The sequence below is a fragment of the Sinohyriopsis cumingii genome, chromosome 18 (assembly GCF_028554795.1).
Source record: "Sinohyriopsis cumingii isolate HCF-2022 chromosome 18, ASM2855479v2, whole genome shotgun sequence".
In the NCBI taxonomy this organism is placed as follows: domain Eukaryota; kingdom Metazoa; phylum Mollusca; class Bivalvia; order Unionida; family Unionidae; genus Sinohyriopsis; species Sinohyriopsis cumingii.
In genome coordinates, this window is record NC_142978.1 from 85,094,781 (window position 1) to 85,117,111 (window position 22,331).

The 22,331-nt window shown below is 35.2% G+C and overlaps 1 protein-coding gene across 4 annotated transcripts; it reads left to right on the top strand.

The window, feature by feature from the left end:
• Positions 1 to 752: 752 nt before the first annotated feature.
• On the top strand, positions 753 to 21,829 carry LOC149777203 (uncharacterized). 4 transcript variants are annotated; one of them, XM_089941908.1, is made up of 9 exons: positions 753 to 1,259; positions 5,189 to 5,276; positions 5,516 to 6,064; positions 8,339 to 12,217; positions 12,530 to 12,685; positions 13,077 to 13,429; positions 15,723 to 15,813; positions 16,445 to 16,527; positions 17,871 to 21,829. In XM_089941908.1, the coding sequence occupies exons 2-9, from the start codon at positions 5,189 to 5,191 to the stop codon at positions 17,910 to 17,912; spliced, it is 5,241 nt and encodes a 1,746-aa protein (XP_089798034.1). In that variant the 5' UTR covers positions 753 to 1,259; the 3' UTR covers positions 17,913 to 21,829. The 4 variants fall into 4 exon arrangements, with proteins under 4 accessions (XP_089798034.1, XP_089798036.1, XP_089798037.1 ...); XM_089941910.1 differs by lacking the exon at positions 753 to 1,259 and adding an exon at positions 4,033 to 4,633; XM_089941911.1 differs by lacking the exon at positions 753 to 1,259 and adding an exon at positions 4,033 to 4,569.
• Positions 21,830 to 22,331: the final 502 nt, after the last annotated feature.

The window sequence follows — 22,331 nt, forward strand, 5'->3', positions numbered from 1 at the left end:
TAAGATATTGACAGAAATACCATTTGTTCCCAGTGTGTTATATAGAAACAGAAGTTTTAGATAAAAATTGTTGGCGGGAATTTTAATACCCCCAAATATAATCCTTATTAAAATGTATCAGTGGTCTTCCAATATGGCTGTTGATAACGTCATCTGAATAGTTTCAAATAGAAAAGGTCTTGCAAAACTCAAGTAACCTTCGCTAGTACAGAGATTCTTTGTTATAAGTAATTAAATCCCACCCCTATTTTATCCACTATTTAAATTAGATAATTTAAAAAAAAATATCTTGAAGTACAAGAAATAAAAATGTCCAGCCCCCTTACCCCTCCAAAAACACCTGAACAGTAATCTTCATTTGAGAACCATCATTGATCAAAATTGAGCATTTCTTTTCCATAGTTAGACACAGTATTTTCACAGACTGACATTGATAAACAGGTGCAGATATTGCGTCATACATCACTACGATTGGTTGAAACCCTGGGATAAAAGTTATCCTCGTGACCTCCATTCCGCATCCACTCTGCTAGATTAATCGCTGTGCTTGATACTACTTTTTTGAAATAAAAACATCCTTGTTTTAAATTTGAGAACACTACTGATTTCATTAATCGTGCGACATCACCATGTGTTGGAACCAGTATTCTTTGAACTGCAACATGTCCAGGACGTGTTTCATTTATACATGTTTAGCCCCGTTCCTTTCTCGGTCCCCTTCCCCTGACTCATGTGTATGTATTACATCAGCACTGTTGAGGCACAAACATTTTCCTAACAAATCTCAAGCTTTGAATTATATAAGTACATCGGAGGAATGCATGATAAAATGACACACACGTAATTGGTTATGGTTTTGTAGTGCTCGCATTTCTTCGGACAGCATAACAAGTCTGCTATTAGCTAACCGAGGGAAGAAGGCATTAAAATGTGAACAAACCTTTATTACGTGTTTGTCAAGAGCTGCCGGCTACAGGTTAAACGCGGTAAATAATGACTTCTTAGCCCCCATATGATTCAAATCGTGATTCAAAGTTGCATTTTTAATTTTACGTATTCTTTTTACGCTCATTAGGGACTAAGTGTAGTTATAAGAGGATTTTAATTACCCTGTCCGTATCTTAAATGTCACGTGTGATGGGGAGCGCATAATGGCAGCCAGATAGCTCCGAGTCGACAAGATAACGAAACACTAACCACAATTAAGGCTTTATCTTTGGAGTTTATGTTTTAAAGGAAACGGACACACAGAGACAAAGGTGAGTTGTTAATTCTAACTTTATTATTACATTAGTCACAATTTATTGAAAATGTTTCAATGTACGAGAGAATGCACAAGAGACTCGATTGAAATCTTACTAAAATATAGGTGTATATACTCATTTAAGATATCTGTACTCATATCGCAAGCATGTATTTTAAAGATCCTATTTATACCATTCAAGCACGATGTTTAAAAAAATACATGGGCACTGTATAATGTATTGTTCTTTTAGTGGAACAAGATATAAAATGCATTGCCTCTGACAGTAGATTATCATAACCGTTTATGTCTTATGATTGTCAACTTTTCTCTCAACATTCATAATTTATACGTGTACTTCATTTCACCTTTCTTACTATTTCATGAAATACACATGTACTTCATTCCACCTTTGCTTAACATTGCATGAAATATACATGTACTTCATTACACCTTTCTAAACATTACATGAAATATACATGCACTTCATTACACCTTCAGCATATAACATTTGACTCTTGATACTACTAAACAAACACCAAGGTTAATCTTGTAAAGCAGTAGTCGTTCATAGTGGTGGAACTGAGAACTGCTTCATGAATTATACTACAGAGTTTTCATCTCCTTCTGATAGAAGATCCTAAGAGTTTTTACCGTGTACTCATAACAGAAAAACATTTACTTGCAAATGTTTCATAACGAGATTTTTTAAGAGTATCTCTGGATAAAAAAATGAAGCTCTCGCAAATTAAAAATAGTTCAAACAAGAACAAAAGAATAGAAAACAATCAAATCAAAACTGCCAAAACAACTTTAAAAAGTTCGGTTTGGTGTCGATGACATAAACAATGTACCTGCAATGGAGGGTAATTATTTCTTGTCAGCCTCAAGTGGGATATGAATTCTACACACGTCATTATAAAGACAACTACTCAGCAGGTTATGGTTAAATGTTTATACTAGATTTTAAATATAATTAGAATTCATGTCTTGGTTTTCGTGACGCTCTTTCACGTGATATATTTGTTGAGAGCTTCATAATATAATTCCTTCACTTTGAGTCACCAGCCAGAGCAGAAAAAACTCTTTATAACAATCAGCCAACCGCAGCTTCCATGACAGAAACCACCTGTGAGGTCGGTGATATAGAATAGACTCGATGTGATGTCGTACCTGTCGTAAGAGGGACTAATGGATGGAGGCAGGATCCTCGGTAACTTAGTCGGCCATCATGGTGTGTCCTTGGGCAATGCACTTTACTTCAATTGTTTAGGCCCCGAATAGCCTAATTCCTTGCTGTGGCATAAAACAAAACAAAAAAATCAACAAAAAACAAACACACTAAACCATTGAAATCTATAGTAAATTAATCGCCAAGAAAGCTTCACTAAAACTCGTTTCCATTCCTGAAGACATTATAAGGTAGGCAACCAGGATTTCTTCAAACTATCGAATACGAGTAAAAACATTACTTACAACGTCTTTGCACCCCTTCTAATAAATTGTTAAATGAATGAAAATATTAACTTTTATTTGAAAATAAATAAATTTAGTAACTTACTCTGCGTAAAGGACGCTACGTTTCATGCATAAAGGTATTGTTTACACAGCACAATATAAGTTGCTTGTTTTCGCACTTCGATGATTTATTCTCCATATGTACACGCTATTTGTAAAATCAAATATCCAACACATTGGCTCTCATCTCTGTCTCAGTAATACTTCCATCTTTATGAAAACTGCACATATAAACAGTGCAGATTTGTTGCTAAAAATTGACAATAAAGATAATTCAGAGTTCTCATAAACAGTGTTAATAAAGATGAGTATATAATAAATAGTGTCAATAAAGATGAGTATGTAATAGTGTCAATGAAGATGAGTATTCAATAAGTAGTGTCAATAAAGATGAGTATAGAATAAATAGTGTCAATAAAGATGAGTATAGAATAAATAGTGTCAATAGAGATGAGTATATAATACAGTGTCAACAAAGAGAGTATATAATAAATAGTGTCAATAAAGATAAGTATATACTACAGTGTCAATAAAGAGAGTATATAATAAATAGTGTCAATAAAGATGAGTATATACTACAGTGTCAATAAAGATGAGTATATAATTAAACAACTTAATTTGAATGTGAATTAGAGTTACTTTCACAGAAATGTACCCTGTAAAATTGTACAACCCGTCCATTTGTTATAAATAAATAACACACACACACACACACACACACACACACACACATATATATATATATATATATATATATATATATATATATATATATATATATATATATATATATATATATATATATATATATATATATATATATATATTCTTCATTGTCATCATTGTTTCTTTTCTAACCTTCATTCTCTTTCCTTCCATATTTTCCATATTTGTTTGGGCATTAAGAAAGCTGGGGGAAAAGTCATTATCATTATGTGCCATAGTTGCAAAAGATAGGATAACCTGCCACGGAGTGAGAGCGATGTAATTTGAATATGTTGTTATGTTTTTAGTCTTTGTTACTGCATCCTCTAAAATTGCATGTCTAGTGTAGGTTCGTCAAGTCAGAAAAATTGTTACCGTGAATGGTACAATGTAAATATAGTCTGCACGTCTTTTCTTCGAGTCCGGTATAATGTGATATTATTTTTTCTCCTTCCGGAAATTATTTTTGAAAAATAAAACTACTTCTCGTTTTTTATTTTCGTCAAGACACTGCCTGTTCACGACGACAAGGTAATTGGGATTTGCATGGAATAAAATACAGATATCATTCACGTGTATGAGCTAAATGCAAGACTATACATTGGAGTCAAGTAAATTTTGACGGAACTGTCAGAACCAGTTGTCTTGACCCTCGTTGATAACTATCAAGTCGGGTTAACAGTGGCAGCTTTCTCTGCTGCGCGACAGACAATGCCTTACTGTACTTCAGTCTGGTTTAAAAATTAGGTGAATCAGGTGTAGTAAAACCTGCCGATGATTCGTGTCTGTCACTAGATGGCACGAGTATACTACAGGATTTATAAACTGTTTCTGTTTGAGAATGGCTTTTCTTTTTAGGAAATTAGCTGAACAGACAACCCAAAGCTGAACAGTGCAGATACTATATCTGAAGGAGCACGGGCGCTCGCAGAATTATTTTCAGGAGCGAGGAGCGAACATGTAGTGGTCAACTATCAAGTTGTAGGGATATATCCAAAATATATTTAGAGGTGAATTATAGAGGAGGGGGGCAAGTGCCCCACCCTCCTTTCCCCTATGTGTGGCGCCCATGTGGAGGAAGGACGTGAATTAACTTCTTTAACGTATGCATGTCTTGTGTACAATTCCTGCTATAAAAAAAAGTGAAATCGCATTACGAAGCAGACAGTATGTGACAGTGCAGTCTTACTTCAAAGACACGAACACACACACACACACACACACACACACACATATATATATATATATATATATATATATATATATATATATATATATATATATATATATATATATATATATATATATATATATATATATATATATATGTATGTATGTATGTATGTATGTATGTATGTATGTATGTATGTATGTATACTCGTCATATATTTCAGTACTGACACATACTTGTAGTTGTGATCAATCTGAAAAACTTGGAGAATCTTGTCATGTATGAAACCCGTTATAGTCACAAAGATAGCTGCAACGGCTTCCGGGTAATTTGATATGTATTTGCAGGTGTTTTGAAATGTATGTTTGACGAAGGACCACCTCAGATGCTATCAGTATCATTCAGAAGATTTGCAATTACTGAAATGGAGCTTGGATTAAACATGTAGAGTTTCAATCTCGGCCTAACATAATTTTGCACATTGCCCTAGTATATTTATACCATTGTATTTGCTTAATCTAATCTACAGCTAAACATATAATATTTTGCAGATGAAAGATATTTTGGTCATCTCCTTCGTCATCGGGCTACTTCAATTAACAAGACTGTCCTCCGGACTGTTTAGTCTAAAAGAAACTGGTGGGTATGCATAGGTTCAAATTTCTTGGAACAAATTTACAGCGTTATCTTATTATTGTTATTATTTCTTCATGAATCTTCAGGTTTCTTACACCTTAGTGTATATTAGCTGCAAATTCTTTTTTGAAAGTTGTAATTATGAAAATAAAATGTTTACGTCTATCAGATAAATTATTCTTTTTTGATCCCATACATTTGCATTTCAACGTATCTTCTGATGGACCTTTTCGTTCAAACAGGGTGTAGCTCTGAGGTCGATGTTGTATTCGCACTGGATGGCTCCGACACTGTGTTACCATCTGATTTCATTCAGCAAAAAGCCTTTCTTACATCTCAAACTGTGCTCTATGATATTTCTCCGAGTAAAATACAGATTGGGGCTTTTGCTTACGGCCAAGTATCAAGTAACATCTCAGGCTTCAATCCGTTCCGAGACGGAAAGGAGTTGATTTCTTTTGTTTCCTCTCTGACACAACCCAAAGGAGTTAGTTCATTGAGTTTGGCGTTAAATCAAGTCTGGGACATTTTAAGTTCAGAGGGACGGCAAAATGCGAAAAAAATAGGATTTATCTTCACAAGTGGACCAATGAGCAACACGACTTCTATAGCTGCTTTCGTTCAAGTCATGAGGAACAGTAATATAGTTGTTGTTCTGGTAGGAGTGGGACCAGAACTTAATGAAACAGACATGGAGACAATAACCGGAAACAGAAGCCATGTAATAAAGGTGGATACATTTGATTTTCTTTTCTCCATCGCTCATTCAGTAAGGTCTCTTATATGCACAGGTATGTTTTTACGTTTCTTATTTTGTTTTGGGTTGGTTTTTGTGCTTTAAAAAAAATTCTGATCGTTTTTTACATAGATAATTGGGATATGCAAAAGAGTCATCAAACATCTTTATGGCGTTCACTAGGTGTCGTAGTTTTAAATAATGCGAGAATTAACAAAATAAACATAACTTAAAGTTAAAAATGCTATAAAGACGATAATTTGTATCGAGGCGTTTTAAACGCGTATGATAAATAGTTCCAATAATACGTTTTTATTCTTACATGGCCAAACTGTCTTACTGCCCACTGTCAAAGCTTATATTTCTTTTTCGCTTTGCAGGAATGATCGATTTCAAGTATCATTCCATTATTTTATTGCTATTTTCTTATAGCTGAGTTTTACTTTGCTGCGCACGAATGAGGAGCTAGTGTTAAATATAGTCTCGTCATTTAGTTTTCTCCACAGCGATAACTGAATGCAAACACGATATGATGACAGAGAGTGGAAGTATCGTTACACATAAGGGTGGGAGATTCATTCACGATATGATTACAAAGTGTGTACTATCCTATCATTACACGTAAGGACGAGGGATTCATACTGTTTGATTACAGGGCGTGTGCTTATCAGATAATTACACGTAAGGGTGAGGGATTCATACACGATATGATTACATAGAGTTTACATATCCTATCATTACATGTAATGATAAGGGATTCATACACGATATGATTACAGAGGGTATACCTATCCTATCATTACACGTAAGGGTGAGGGATTCACACACGATACGACGATAGAGATCAGGCTTTTCCTATCGTTACACATAAGGGTGTCAATCAAGATATGATTACAGAGAGTGGACCTATCTCATCGTTGCAGATAAGGTGGTAGATTCATGGACCCAACGCTGCATTTGTTAGATTTACCATTTTATGTGTACTAGCCTACTACGTCATCGAATATAGCGAAAATGATATCAATACTTAGCTTGTTTATGATAACAATATTTTATGCCGAATAAGGTGTCTTCGTATTTCTATCAGAGCGACTCTTCCTAATACGTAACAATGTTCCATCAAATTATGCAGACATTGTAAGGCACGTGCCTTTTACAAAAGTTTAAACTGCTTTGTTTTATCACGCGACCTTGTCCTAAGTTTATTCAATTTCTATACGGTTCTGCTATGAAATAAAGTTGATGCCATATTAATATTATTTTATATAATTATGCTGTGCAGTGTAGTGCCTGGGCACTTTGAAATGTATCATTATTCTGTGCAATGTAGTGCCTGGGCACTATCTAATGTATAATTATTATGTGCAGTGTAGTGCCTGGGCGCTATGAAATGTATAATTATCCTGTGCAATGTAGTGCCTGGGCACTATCAAATGTATAATTATCCTGTGCAATGTAGTGCCTGGGCAATATCAAATGTATAATTATCATGTACAGTGTATTGCATAGGCACTATAAATGTATAATTATCTTGTGTAATGTGGTGCCTAGGCACTATCAGATATCTGCTAAGAGGGACATTCATAATTCTTGTCTGATAGACAAAAGAACTCATTTGTGGGCGCGTAAAAAAGTAATGACAACCCTGACAAGTACAGTTTTAAATACAACACATAGGTACTTTTAAATGATGTGTAACATTAATATTGTTTATTCTATCTTAATCTTGCAAAGTTTATTGATTTTATGTGACAACAACCACGAGTAGGTCATATTTGGATGCGTGTAATATAGATATCCATTACATCTGTGTAATTGGTACGTTATCCAATTTGGAAACGTTTGCGAAACTCTGGCAGATAAACAAACGTGTAAATGCTTTGAGAATCTTAACATCCTCTGGAATATTGCTTTCTCGAATCCGATTTGATGTGCTTTTCTATAAATAGTTTATCAAAAATTAAAATCTGAAATACCGAATATACTCGTGTTCAAGTCAGAAACACCGTATTTATTCGCGTACAAGTCTGAAATACAGTATATACTTGCGTACAAGTCGGATCTGATTGCATGGACTCTGCTCTGCTGGCGCATATTGCGGAGGCAGATTTTGGTCACTTTATTAGGAACAACCAGTACAACAAACATCATAGATCCTGATCAACGATTATGCGACAGCAGATCGGAGTCTTTACATTTTGTTGTTTGCAGTTGGACCCGACTTATAAGCGAGTATTTATAATATAAACCACACAAATTTGTACTGCATCAGTGGCAGGACTATTTAAATTGTTTTCTTATGATATCATTTGCCTTTAATTTTAAACAGAAACGCCATACGCTTCAGAGGAAAGAGAATCAGAGAAAGCTCAAAAGAGAAACTCAAGATTAAGTGTTTGGAACATTCATGATATACCAAAGCTGGATCCTGAATCCAAGAAAGGATTAGCCCACGATGAACAACGAAACAGCATTGTCCTCCAGGATCGGGTAGTAAATGCGTCTCTTTTTGACAATGCAACATTTGAAAACCCAGACAACTCCACAGAGGAGAAAGATATGTTCTTTTCTTCAGTCAACAATACCTACGCCATTTCTTTTGAAGGCATGGGTAACGATACGTATAATAACTCTATTCTGTACTCACCACTTCAAACTCAAAACGAAACTATCGAGGGTCAAATATCCGTTGAATTGGTTTCTAACTTGTCTGCAGGAATGTATAACTTATCTTCAGATAGTGCACCACCTGAATATCGGCCCTCAAATGTATCTTATTCAAAGAGTGATTCCTTCAATACAACAGATGATAGCGAGGAAGATGTAGTTCCATCTTCAGATATTTCACCTGGATCATCAGCTAAGGACAATTCATCAACTGCACTTACAATGGAGACAGGATATATACATGATTCTTCGTCGAAGAATGTGTCGAACGATTTTCCAACTTCAAATTCTGTTATGACAGCGTTTCTTTTCGACACTTCATCCAATCTATTAAACTCGACTGAAAAAGCAGATGATCGAAGTGATGTGAAATACGAACAATCTCGAACAAACAGGAGTTCAACAGACTTGCTGTCACCCAATTCATCAATAAAAGAATACGATTCAAAGCTTAAAAGGCAATTTTTCGATGCATCCTTCGACTTATTAAAAACAATGCATCTTTCTGGTGGAACAAATGAAAGAAATAAAACTCAGACACAGACGTTCGAGGAATCCATGTCAACTTCAAAAGTTTCGGATACGGACAGCAAGGAACTCATATTAGAACACATGTCTGCTACAAACAAACATTTTCCAAAGACATCACTTGACCCTCTCAAGTTTTTAATAAAATCTACACAGCCGCCAGTTACTTATAACTCCCAAAACAGAAGTATGAGAAACAACGAACCATCTGAAACATACAGCTTACCGACCGATGGAAAGGGGGTCGATTCTGGTTTGAAAATACAATCTTTCGGTAACCAATCAAATTTACTAAAAACGGCTTCTATACAGTCGGATGAAGCCAAGTTAGGCGATGCGACTAAAATGGAAAGTCCTCTGCAACCGAAGAAAGACCATGCTGTGTACGAGTCATCACTAAAGAAGAAACTTTTCGAAGCTCCACTTGAGCTTTTGCAAACAAACGTAAGACTAGGCGAGCAAAGTACAGACAGAGCAAATTTTTCGGACAAAGTTGCAGCTACCAATCTCGTTAAACTTAAAGTCGAAACTCATGATTCGTTAACGAAAAAAACTTTTTTTGACGCTCCTTTTGATTCATTAAAAACGGAAATAACAAAATCTTTACCACCTTCACTAAGTGAAGAACTCGAGCATCCACTCAGCTTTAAATCGGAGAGCAATATTGACAAACAGGCGCATGAATCCATCCTAAAGAAGCTACTCGATTCACCCTTTCACCTTCTTAAAACTATAGTTTCGAACAAAACAGACACGAAAGCTCTGAAGTCATCAGAGGAAAAGACGCTGACTGATAGCGCAGAGCAATACCGACCCATATTACAAACAGCATATACTTTTGATTTTTCCAATAAAATTCCAGACAAGGAGTTGCAAAGTACAATACCAGCTGAACCTGTTTCGGCACGTATAGTGGTACCTGACACTAGTATGAGTAACGATCCTACTTTTGATTTGAAACCCGTCTTTTCTGCTGATACTATTAAAATGATTGATGTAAAAAAAGAAAAAGAAAATACCAAGATAGATAAAACACCCCTGGATCATGACGAAGCTATAACTACTATAGATACAGACGATAATACAAAGCAAATCTCATTAGAATCTGGCTTAAAGAAATCATTCTTTGATTCAGGGTTTGATTTTCTGAAGACAGAAATCAGTGTAAAGTCGGATAATGTTAAGCCCACTGTAACAAGTTGGTCAATGGAAACTCTTGGTGAAAAAGGACAACAAATGACATCATCCGTGCATGATGCGAAAACAAGAAAGAAATTTTTCGATTCATCATTTGAGTTACTAAAAACGATTTTACCTAAGAAGGAGACCGATGGCGTAGTTCCTTCTATAGTTGCAGCAAATGAAACCAACTCTAATTCGATTAAATTGAAACAATCCAATATAAATTTATCGCTAGTTACACCTACAGGTGCACCAAAAACTTCATTAAGCACAAACGACCCTGAAAAGCATGATTTAAAAGAAATTTCAGATCATACGGTAGCAAGGAATCATTTCCAGGACTCAGATTTTTCTTTCTCGAATACATTAGTGAAAAAGGTGGAACTCTCACCAACTGAAAATTCAGAGGAGGCGACTACAACAGATACCAACAGAACTTCAGATGAACAATTGACCAAAGAGGCAGAACAAATGACTAATTTGACTACCAAACCATCCGATGTCACTTTGATACATCCAAACAATACAACAACAGACATCTTTAAAGAAAAGACAAGGCCAAGTCCCGTGAAGCCTACAAACATAAAAGTTAGTGGAGATTCAAAAACTACAATCTATGAAGCGAATTTAGAAAAGAAGTTTTTCGACTCATCAATCCACTTGCTATCAACCGTTGTGAAAGAAAAATTAGCTAAATCATTATTTTCCAGTAAATCTGGCGAAGCTGATGCTTCCACCGCTATTATGGAACCTCCTATTGCATTTCCAGATGCTGAACAGAAACATAAAACGATCTCACCGGAAATAGATGTTGCTTCGCAAAGTAAGACAGAACCCAAAGCAATGGGAACCTTGCCTAAAGAAAGACTTGAAATAGGATCCCTATTAAAGCGGAAATTCTTTGATACTTCTTCGCTGTCCAAGCCTGATGTTAGTAGAAAGCAAACAGGTCTTAGCCTTTTGCAGAGCAGTGCAAACGTACTGAGTAAAGATTTGACTAAGGTACAAGGGGCGCCATTCATTCCAGTAAATGGTAGCCATGACGACGAAGATACTGATTTTAGGCAGTCCAAAATTATCACTGGTCCTAAAACAGATGCATCCTCAAGCGTAAGGAGTACACCCGAGACTGAGCCAGGTTTGCTAGACCAGTTTTTCCATTTTTCGGAGTCTGTGCCAAAACAGAGCCAATCAATGGAAAATCAACCAGATATTGCTCATCCTCCTCCGATTATTCCAGGAAAGTTTTTTCTACCACCGCCACCGTCTCCTCCAGCAGATGTTACCGAAAGCTTTGGAATGCAAAACTTGAAGACATCTGAAGCGCATTCGTTCAGAACGTACACATTCCCTGTGGTTGGGGCAGGAAAGAGAGATATCAAGCACGATGGCAGGATATCAGATTCAGCGGACACTGACACCTTTGCAGGAGACTTTCTGAACGCGATTGCGCAGACATCAACAATGTCCTCCGTGAAAGACACTGGTCAGATATTTCATACGCAGGCAATGACCACGGAGGTTACGTCGTTCACCAGAGGACCGAGACCATCCAAAGTACAAGTACAAAACTCTGATTCAAGTGCAAATGCTGAATTGCAGCAAATCAACGAAATTAATTCGCAAGCAAGTTCCTCTCGTGCTTATCCAGCAGGTCTGGAGGATCAAGCATTGAAGGAACTTAGGAAACTCCAACTTAAGCGTGCTCTTATGTCAAGGGTGACGGCACTTACTGATAGAAAATTACTTCCTCCTCAGCAAATGGCCCAGTTGAAAGATAAACTGATTGCCGTTATGAAAGCCAGGGCTATGAAGTCGAGAAATATTCCAGGTAGCTATATTGTTACATATGCCTCTACATACTTCTGTCACTGTCTCATATCTCTCATTACAATGCCACTTCCTTGAGCAAAATTAAAGATTATTTAAAGTTAGTGAAAGGTTGTCGATAGCATTTGAAAATAAGCGACGATTTTATATAATTGAAAATCTTTTACAATTAAAAGAAGTCTTTACTTTGTCGTTTCATATCATTCTTTTGTTATAGGTAAACGTGACGACATGCTTTTGGTTATGTCGGTTTTACGCACTTAAAATATATACCAGAAGTAATTTACTATTGTTTACTTTATCTTCGTTACAGATGAAATTTGCCATGAATCACCTCTTGAGACAGACCCTTCTTTCTACAAACAAAGGATTGGAAATGAAACGGTCGTACGGCCATGCCCCCTTGGCACCTTATTTAACGCAACTGCATGTGGGTGCACCATAAGTCATGTGGCTGAGACATTTACACGTAAGTGACTTTGCTTTAATTCGATGTTTACCTTGCCATGCACAACTTGAAGTTTTCTTACGCTGAGACTAACGTTATCAATTTGCAGTAAAGCGTATTCATTTAAAGAGTGACTATGTCAACGAGGAAAAGGCTTTCAATTTCAGGGGGAAACTCAGTTTTGGAAGAGGATATACAAAAGAGGAGTTGGGTACATCGGGTGGTGGGGGACAGATTGTACCAGTTGTTTCCATCCCTGCACTTACTAGCATCTATCTTATGTTTCTTTTTGACACAGAAAACACATATTACTACCTACCTACCTACTACCTACCTACCTACAATGAAAGATGTCCTTATCATTTAATTATATCGTTGTGTACACTTTGTTTTTAATATCTTCTGTTATAAGCATGCAATGCTGAGCTTCTGATGGAATTTGAACAAGATTATGAAGATCATTCCGGAATGGCTTCCGCTGTGGGGGCAAGGGATGTTACCGTAGAGAAAGGGATCGCTCATTTTACCGGAAGTAGTCAACTCACTATATGGCGGTTTAGTGGCACTCATATAGGAAGTCAGTTGGACATAAAGGTCAGAGTTAAACCGATGCCAAGTCGGTTCAAGACGCAACATCTAATAGGAAACTGTGATATGGATTTGCCCATGACATATGGAATGGAGTTAGATACAGAAAGAGAGGTCATATTATTTTTTATCCAAACTGAAATACGTGGAAAGGCAGTCTTGGAGCTTAAGTATAATGTAAGTATATCAACGCTGATACTTACCTATCCGGAGATACTTTTTAACAATTACTACTTTATGTTGCTATGATACTGGATTTAACACTTTGATAAATATTGAATAATACAAGAATTAAAAAAATGAATGTAGATAGATCTCTGAGATGTGTCTTAAATACAGCTTTATTTTAAGGACAATGGTACATTTTCGATTTATAAGTATAATCATTGCATGCTTTGACAGTGTACATGTTGATGGAAAATGTTAACCTATATGAAAAAGTATATCAGATGGAAATGGGTGCGATAATGTATTTGTCAGCACATAATGACTTCACAAGTTCTCTAAATATCGATATTATCGCTATTACATATTTATATTTCTTTTATTACATATCTTGCTGAAAAATTCACAAAATGCATAAATTGGGAATAAAAATGGACGTTGGATGGGGAAGTCTAAAATTTACAATTCATTTGCCCCCACGAGGCTTCTTACATTTTTTACCGTGATATCTTGCGTGAATTGTATAAATGTATGTTTGTAACACTGTTTCAGTTCAACCGTCGATAGCTTTTTGGCTCTAATTCCCAATGTATTCTCATTAAAGTTCTCATGATCATTCTTTGGATGCTCTTTATTAGGAATTTATTAGTGATTGAGTGAATCAAAAAGGTATAAAAGTGTCCTCAAGGGGTACTTAAAAGTTATTTAAGGGTAATAAAAGGGTATTTATAAGGTATTAAACTAGTATAAAAAAGTTTTAAAAGGGCATTAATAAGGTATTAAAGGGACATTAAATGGTAATAATAAGCTATTAAAGGATATTTAAAGGGTATTAGTAAAGTATTAAAATGATATTAAAGGGTATTAATAAGGTAAGGCAGGATATTAAAAGGTATTAATAATAATCTATTAAAGGGTATTAGTAAAGTATTAAAGTGATATTAAAGGGTATTAATAAGGAAAAACGGGGTATTAAAAGGTATGAATAATTTATTAAAGAGTATTAATAAGTATATTAAATGGATATTAAATGGATATTAATAATAATCTATTAAAGAGTATTTAAATGGTATTAGTAAAGTATTAAAGTGATATTAAAGGGTCTTAATTAGGTTGTTGTTGTTGTTGTTCTAGGGTTTAACGCCATTTTTCAGCACAAGATAGGCTATACATGGCGGCCAGTATAACTGGTGGAGGAAGAACCCTGGAAAACCCAGGGAAGAACCACCGACCCACGAGAAGCTACTGGCAGGCTTTCCCACGTACCCACGCTAGCCGCTTAATTAGGTAATACAGGATATTAAAAGGTATGAATAATTTATTAAAGGGTAATAATAGGTATTAAAGGGTATTAATAAGGTATTACAGGGATAGTAAATGCTATTAATAAGGTATTAAAAGGTATTTAAAGGGTATTAATTAAGTATTAAAGTGATACTAAAGGGTATTAATAAGGTAATACGGGGTATTAAAAGGTATGAACAATATATCAAAGGGTATTAATAAGGTAATACGGGGTATTAAACGGTATGACTAATGTATTAAAGGGTATTAATAAGGTAATACGGGGTATTAAAAGGTATGAACAATATATCAAAGGGTATTAATAAGGTAATACGGGGTATTAAATGGTATGAATACTATATTAAAGGGTATTAATAAGGTAATACGGGGTATTAAATGGTATGACTAATGTATTAAAGGGTATTAATAGGGTTTAACGTGGTATTAAAAAGGTATGAATCATGTATTAAACTGTAATCATAAGGTAATAAAGGGGGTATTAAAATGTATTAAAATGATATTTTAAAATCAAAATTGAAAAGAAAAGAAAATAAGCAATTAGAATAACAAAAAACAAAAGTTTCTTTTCTGACCTGATTCAAAACTTGGTATGACGATAACAGTGGCCGAGTGGTCTAAAGCGCTCTTCGTTACGGATCACTGCCATCTCACCTCTGTCTGCGGCGGTTCGAGTCTAAGATTCAGCCAATGTGGGCATGTGAGAAAGCTTGCCAGTAGCTTCTCGTGGGTCGGTGGTTCTTTCCGGGGTTTTCCGGGTTCTTCCTCCACCATTAATACTGTCCGCCATGTATAGCCTATCGTGCTGAAAAATGGCGTTAAACCCCCACAACAACAACAACAAGTATGACGATAACTGTTGTGCCTTATTTTCTGTTATAAAGCTGTTCTATTAAAAAGAAGCTACGATAGTTCTCTTAACAGGGATAAAAAGCATGTACATTAAACTCGTACAGTTTGACTATTATAAATACAGAAATGATAACAATTCTCAAATTTCCAGCCCGTCACCTGGAACGATGCTCGTCTACGATATGATGGTCGTGAATTTTCAGCAATTGTTAACTCTGACAGGAAATCTGTGCCTCTGGGAGGTAATCACATCACATCTCTCTCTCTCTCTCTCTCTGAAAAAACAGTATATGAATATTTGATGAAATGCCGTTAGATTTTTACCTACTAATAAGTTTTAAGTAAGTGTTGCAACGTTTCAATCTAATTCCATGTTTGGTCTTCATTTACTGTGACAGATGGTGCTCAACTGAATGCGGGATCAATCGGCTGAAATTTATATGTGGACGCCCAATATCACTTGAGTAAAATGTATGCCACATTAGTATTATGATTCATGTTTCGTATTTTTGTTCTCTATTTTCTTCAAAGAAGTTTCTCTTAATCAAGTTACTGAGCAGATATAAACAGTCGCATACGTTAGAAAAATTAAACATGTTTTTTTTTTTTTTCCGCCCACATATGTTCAGTCTGTTGATGTTTGTATGGATAGCAAGCTGTATGTTGGACTCTGATATCGTCTCCTTACTGCGTTTGACTCGGATATCGTCCCTTTATTGGGTTTGACCAGGACGATGTGAGGGGTAACCCGAAATACTCAAGATTAGTATTGTTTATACAAGAGTTAAATTATGAAATGAAGATCTAGTGGGTGAACGAGACAACCAAATAAAAGAGATAGATATTGACTTGTTTCAAACTGATCTATTTCAGGTAACGTAGTAAACAGACATGTTCCACTTGTTCTCGGTGCTTGTGATGAAAAATCTGGAGGATTCACCGGACATATCGATAAAGTGAGAGAAAAAATGCACACATACGTATATACTACATATTCTTTTCTCTCTGTCTTGCAGAACAGTATTTGTTATATATATATATATATATATATATATATATATATATATATATATATATATATATATATATATATATATGGTAGCTTCCTTCGATATCGCGGGTATTTTGGTATGGTGGTATTCGAGGTTTTCAGTAATTTTCTGCATAGAGCCATATGTCGTGTACTTTTTGAAATACATTGGATGGCCATAAGTTACTAGTTCTGCATCACCAGTTTTATTTTGGGACAATGTTAGAACTGCTGGCCTTCACTTTTTAACAAAAAAATGAACCCATGAATTTCACTTTTTCATAAACATGACTGTACTCTATGTTCTGAAATATAATCTATATCTTTTTAAAATCCATATCACTGTAACAAATCGGTCAACCAGTTCGTCGTCTGCTAATGTTCAATGATTTTATGAAGGAGTCAGATCTCATGATTACCATATTTGTCAAGAAACAAGAGACCCAGTCTATGGTAGAATGTAAATGTGCCGAATCTTAAGGTTATTGTTTTCTGTAACACCATTTTTAAAAAAATAAAACAGTCTGTGGTCGACATATACTTACATACTCTCGCTGGTGTGCCCATTCTGACTGACAATTCTGGCACCACCCTCATCACAGGTGGTCATATATTGGAATGATTTAGTTCTTTCATATAAGTTTCTGTTTTTGGAGGGTACATGTGACAGAATGAGAGCCATTGAAGCAGCATCCATTTTTCAAATTGATTAGCACTTTTTGCAGCATTTACATCAGGATCGAGATCATACGTCAATTATATACAGGCCGTAGAGATCGATCACGGGCCCTAGGTTAAGAAACACCAGGGCATATCCTAGGTCTTGTTCAAACAAATTTTTTATTTAATAAAATTCAAAAGAGTTTTTCAGCCCGGGCCACCTTACGAGCCCGGGGTCCCATGGATATAACCCCGGTTTCCCTCTCCCTATCGGCCCTAAGTGTATACCATCGTAAAATATTCTTTTTTGGTATTACCGCGAAATCATAGTAACGTCCCTTGCTTAACCTGGAATCTACATGGCGTCTTTTTATCGATCGTTTCCCCACAATCATATTATTTAATATGTAAATTAAATGTATCTTAAAATAGAGTAAAGAGTGTCAAATAGTTATGTATAATGTCTTGAAGGACAGTGTCTTTATCTTCTTATCAGGTCCCGTATGATGAATGATTCACAAAAGCACGGTAATATAAAATACTATTAATTAATATAAGTTTAAAAGTTTGGATTTGATATGATGAAATTTTTCATACCTTTTCTTTCAGGTGTCAATCTATTTCTGTATTCGTGGCGAAGATGGCAGCTAGGTGCAGAGCTATTGTGGTCCCGACTGAAGGATTACCTACTTAGTCCAATAGACAGCCTGTAACCCATTACCTGCATAGTCTAATAGACAACCTGTAACCCTGATACACATAGAAACAAACGGCACTTATTCCTTTGGTACGCGTCAGCCCAATATAAGACAAAGGAGAAGGAGGATTGGTGCGTGCGAGAATTAGGCAAAATCTTTTAGTTTTGACTTAAATTTAGTCTTTGTTCCTGTCTTTCTTTGTTGTAGTTTATATGTAGATATCGTCATACAAGCATTATCGAAGCAGGATACAATGTATCAGTTGTGCTTAATGAGACATATATAGAATTCTTAATACTTTTCCACGATTTAAAAATGAATGTGTATTTCAGGTCCTAAACGGAGAACAGCGTTTTTAGACTTTCTCCTAGTTAGTGCTAAGAAAAATCTTGATATTACCTTGTTCTTTCCTGCTTATTTTTAACGGAAACGTCAGTATCTCCTCGATCTTTCCTGCTTAGTGTTAAAGAAAGCATCCCTATTTCGTTGCTCTTCTCCGCTCAGTGCTAAGAGCAATCTATGCATTTCCCTTCTTAGTGCTAAGAGAAAGCTCAACATTATCTTTCTCTTTCCTGCTTAGTGCTAAGAGAAACCTCGATTCTGTTTACAAACTTAAACGATCATCAAAGGAAAATATTTTCATACAAATATTATTTCACACCTTATAATTTCTAACGGTAACCAGAATTATTGACAAAATGTAAGAAATGTAATATCTATAGACAGACCTCTTATATGTGTATTGCTGTAATATGGAAATATTTTTATGTAAACAGTTCTATTACGAAGATGCAAACACACTGCTATGCTTTTATAAGAACATTTGGTTATAATTACCCGTTGAGCATGCTTGCCTATGTACCTCTTCGATCCCATAGACGATCTCGCACATTGAATGAAATCGATAAACCAATACTAAAGGGCTGGTTTTGTAATTTACGTGGATTATTTGCGCTGAAATATTTACGTTTTGAAGCATTCTTGTTTTTATTTCCTTCAAACTACACTACACAAATCTTACTTCGCTGCGTAATATTTAGAACAAACTTTCTTAGTCACAATGGGAATTAAACAACTTGATTGTTATCAATTTGCACCATTCGAGTATGTGTCCTCTGATTTATCCGAGATCAGATACATCAAGTATAGAACGTATCAAGATGGAAATCCTTGTATATAAATTCATGCATTCAATTGAATGGAATGAAAAGGGGAAACTAGAAAATATCGCGATCAGTGTCAAGCGTTTCTACTTGTAACTGGGCATCCACTTTCATTTACAATTCTGATCACCAAGCATTAATTTTATTAGAGTATTTCCGAGTCCATGTCTTAGCGGAATTACGTCATCAACTTTTATATATTATATATTGACATATTTACGTCATTTACATTTATATAGTCGATGCGATTCATTTTGTAGCATTTCTTGTTATTTGTTGCGGTGTACAAAACAAAACACGTATTACTTTTTGTCCTTGCTATTATAGAGTTAAAAATATCTCTTTTTTTACAAGGTTCATATCTGGATATTAGTAAACTAATGGATTCTTTTCCCGCTGTATTAGGTTTCGATCCAGTTTAATTTAGCGAGATATATACAGTAATGCCAACGTGCATTCAAGTTTTCCTATGAGGCCGATTTTGAATTATTAAATAGCTGAAGCGATGACATAATTATTCAAAGTTTTGTCTTTGCCTGCTGAACACCAAATGGGTCTCATACTTCCGCCATTTGTCAAACTCTGTGACAGTTTGACTTGGCCTATATATCATCTTCACACAATAGACTGGCTTCCTGCCGTGATGGTTGTGGGTTTCGCTTTTCTCACTAAAACTGATGTTTATGGCGATTCTATGCTGCTCAGGAAAATATAATTGAACAATTTATTGCCATTTTGTCTTTTTATCATTATTCAAGTTTGCATAAGTTATTTTTAAGTATAAAATTATAGTGCAATAAACTTAAATACGCTATAAGTAGAAATATGATTTATTTTACTCAAACTTCCGGCTGTGCACACATTTCCCCCATGTTAATCATGTGCGAATTTAATGCTAAAACATTTAAACAAACTTTGGCTGACAAACGCCTTCATGAATGTAATTCAGTTCTTTTCTGTAATACGGACCAGGTCATAAACTACACATTAAACCTATTTTTTTAAAATAAAAACACCGGCTGGAAGACCCTTGGTAACGTCTTTAAACGCCCTTCAAAGTCGCTTGAACCTCCGACTTTCAAAATTTCACGGCGTTTCGCTTATTTATAAATATTTCATGTCTCAGATAGTCAATACATGATGATGATGACGATGATGGTGATGATAATACTAATGATGATGAAAACAAGCTTTTATTGTTTGAATTATTTGGTATAATGTTTGATAATTGTCTTTATATACTGACGAAGTTATGCAATAAAGCAAAGTGTCTCTAGCAAGCGAGGAAACTTTCACATCAATGTTACTCCCTAAAAATCTTAATAGTGTACGGATATTCCTGAATAAAATAGCTCAACACTTGCTTCCATTTCCGTTAACTAGGAAACCAATAAGTCGTGGGGAATTTTACTGAGCATGCCACTGTTCATTACAGCTTTCTCACCATCTTTGATACCTGCGTCTTTAATTGGAGTGTTTTGGCCTATCCCGTCAAATAAATATTGGATGTGTGCCGCGGAGGAAGCCATTTGGAATATTATTTTTGTGCAATAACTTTATGCTTTTCGATTTTTTAACCCCCTTCCACCCAAAATGGGAAAGTAATTACGCCATGTACATCTAGAAGGCTTTCCTGGCTTGATAGATGGTTGGTAGCTTTGGTGACGTAGTGACAGCAACTAAGTGGCTTGACGCGATGTCGTGTGATGGAAAGACCCCACAGATGTGTGGGGTTGATTTTTAATTGACCTGAATGTATAAAAAAGCAAAGTTACATTGGCAAAGACTGATAGCTCCAGAAGTTCAATGGATACAGACCCTATTTGTCACTCATTCGTTTGGTATCGTGTTTTATACCGCAGCAAAATAGTTATTTGATGTCGAGTCAATGAGAGTTTAGTTCCTTGCCCAAGGACACTATCTTAGCTGACCCAGGTTGGTTTGGTGGTAAGAACCCATACCATTTCGACTGCAAGGCTGGCATGCCAACCAGTGAGTTACCGCAGAGACCCATTCATTCTTAAACTGACCAGTTCATATGAGTTGCATTTATTTAAAACCGATCATTACTAACCTTTTCTTACCGTTGTCCTTTTTATCACACACACACACACACACACACACACACTCTCTCTCTCTCTCTCTCTCTCTCTTACACCTTTACATGTTGGAAGAAAAGTAAAGGAAGAGAAAAACTCTAACAGAGTCTATTCCGAATAAAATAAATATTAAAATAAGTGATTTCGACCTTCTCGTTGGCAAACTTCAACAACAAAGTGATTTGTTTCATTGTTGTTTCAGTTTATAATCAACAACCGTATATATATATATATATATATATATATATATATATATATATATATATATATATATATATATATGTTTCTAATACGTTTACACTACAACCTTACATATGCATATTTTTCAGACACCTTACGCATCAAAATGTACAAGTACAAGAAAGTAAAATTGATATCATAACAGTCCTAACATTTTTTCATTTTTACCTGGTGATATATATATATATATATATATATATATATATATATATATATATATATATATATATATATGTGTGTGTGTGTGTGTGTGTGTGTGTGTGTGTTTCAAGTAAAATATAGGGCTGGTCCCTTGAAAGATATGTATTTTGAAATGAGTATTTTGAATATATTAATAAAATATATTAATAAAATATTTATTACTCGGATGGTGACTTTTTTGGAGTATTCTATTGAATTACATATTATAAAATGTAAAAGAAATGATTTGTATTCCAGTGCCCGGTACCAATTTTTTTATCTCTCTCTCTCTCTCTCTCTCTCTCTCTCTTCTTTGATTACAACGGGGCAAGCATTCACATCAAAGACAACACAGACAGTCATACATATTTAATATTACCACACATTTAAAATATACCAGCATTTACATAATGATGATGATGATGATGTTCAAATCGGTGGTATTTCAAACTATGTTAAGCTGTGTTTTTGCTTGGACTTATTTAGACTAGATTAATGTACACTGACACGTTTAGTATGGGTGTGAAATGTGTTCCTGTTTTGACTCCAGCTATACAACAATTTTGGTTATATTAAAGCAGTTTTGGGGAGAAAGTCATTCCATGATAATTTATTTCGAAAATGTTAGTAACATCAGCCATAACTGGTGAGCCATAGGTATCCTTTATGGGTTTTACACCAAGGTTGCTA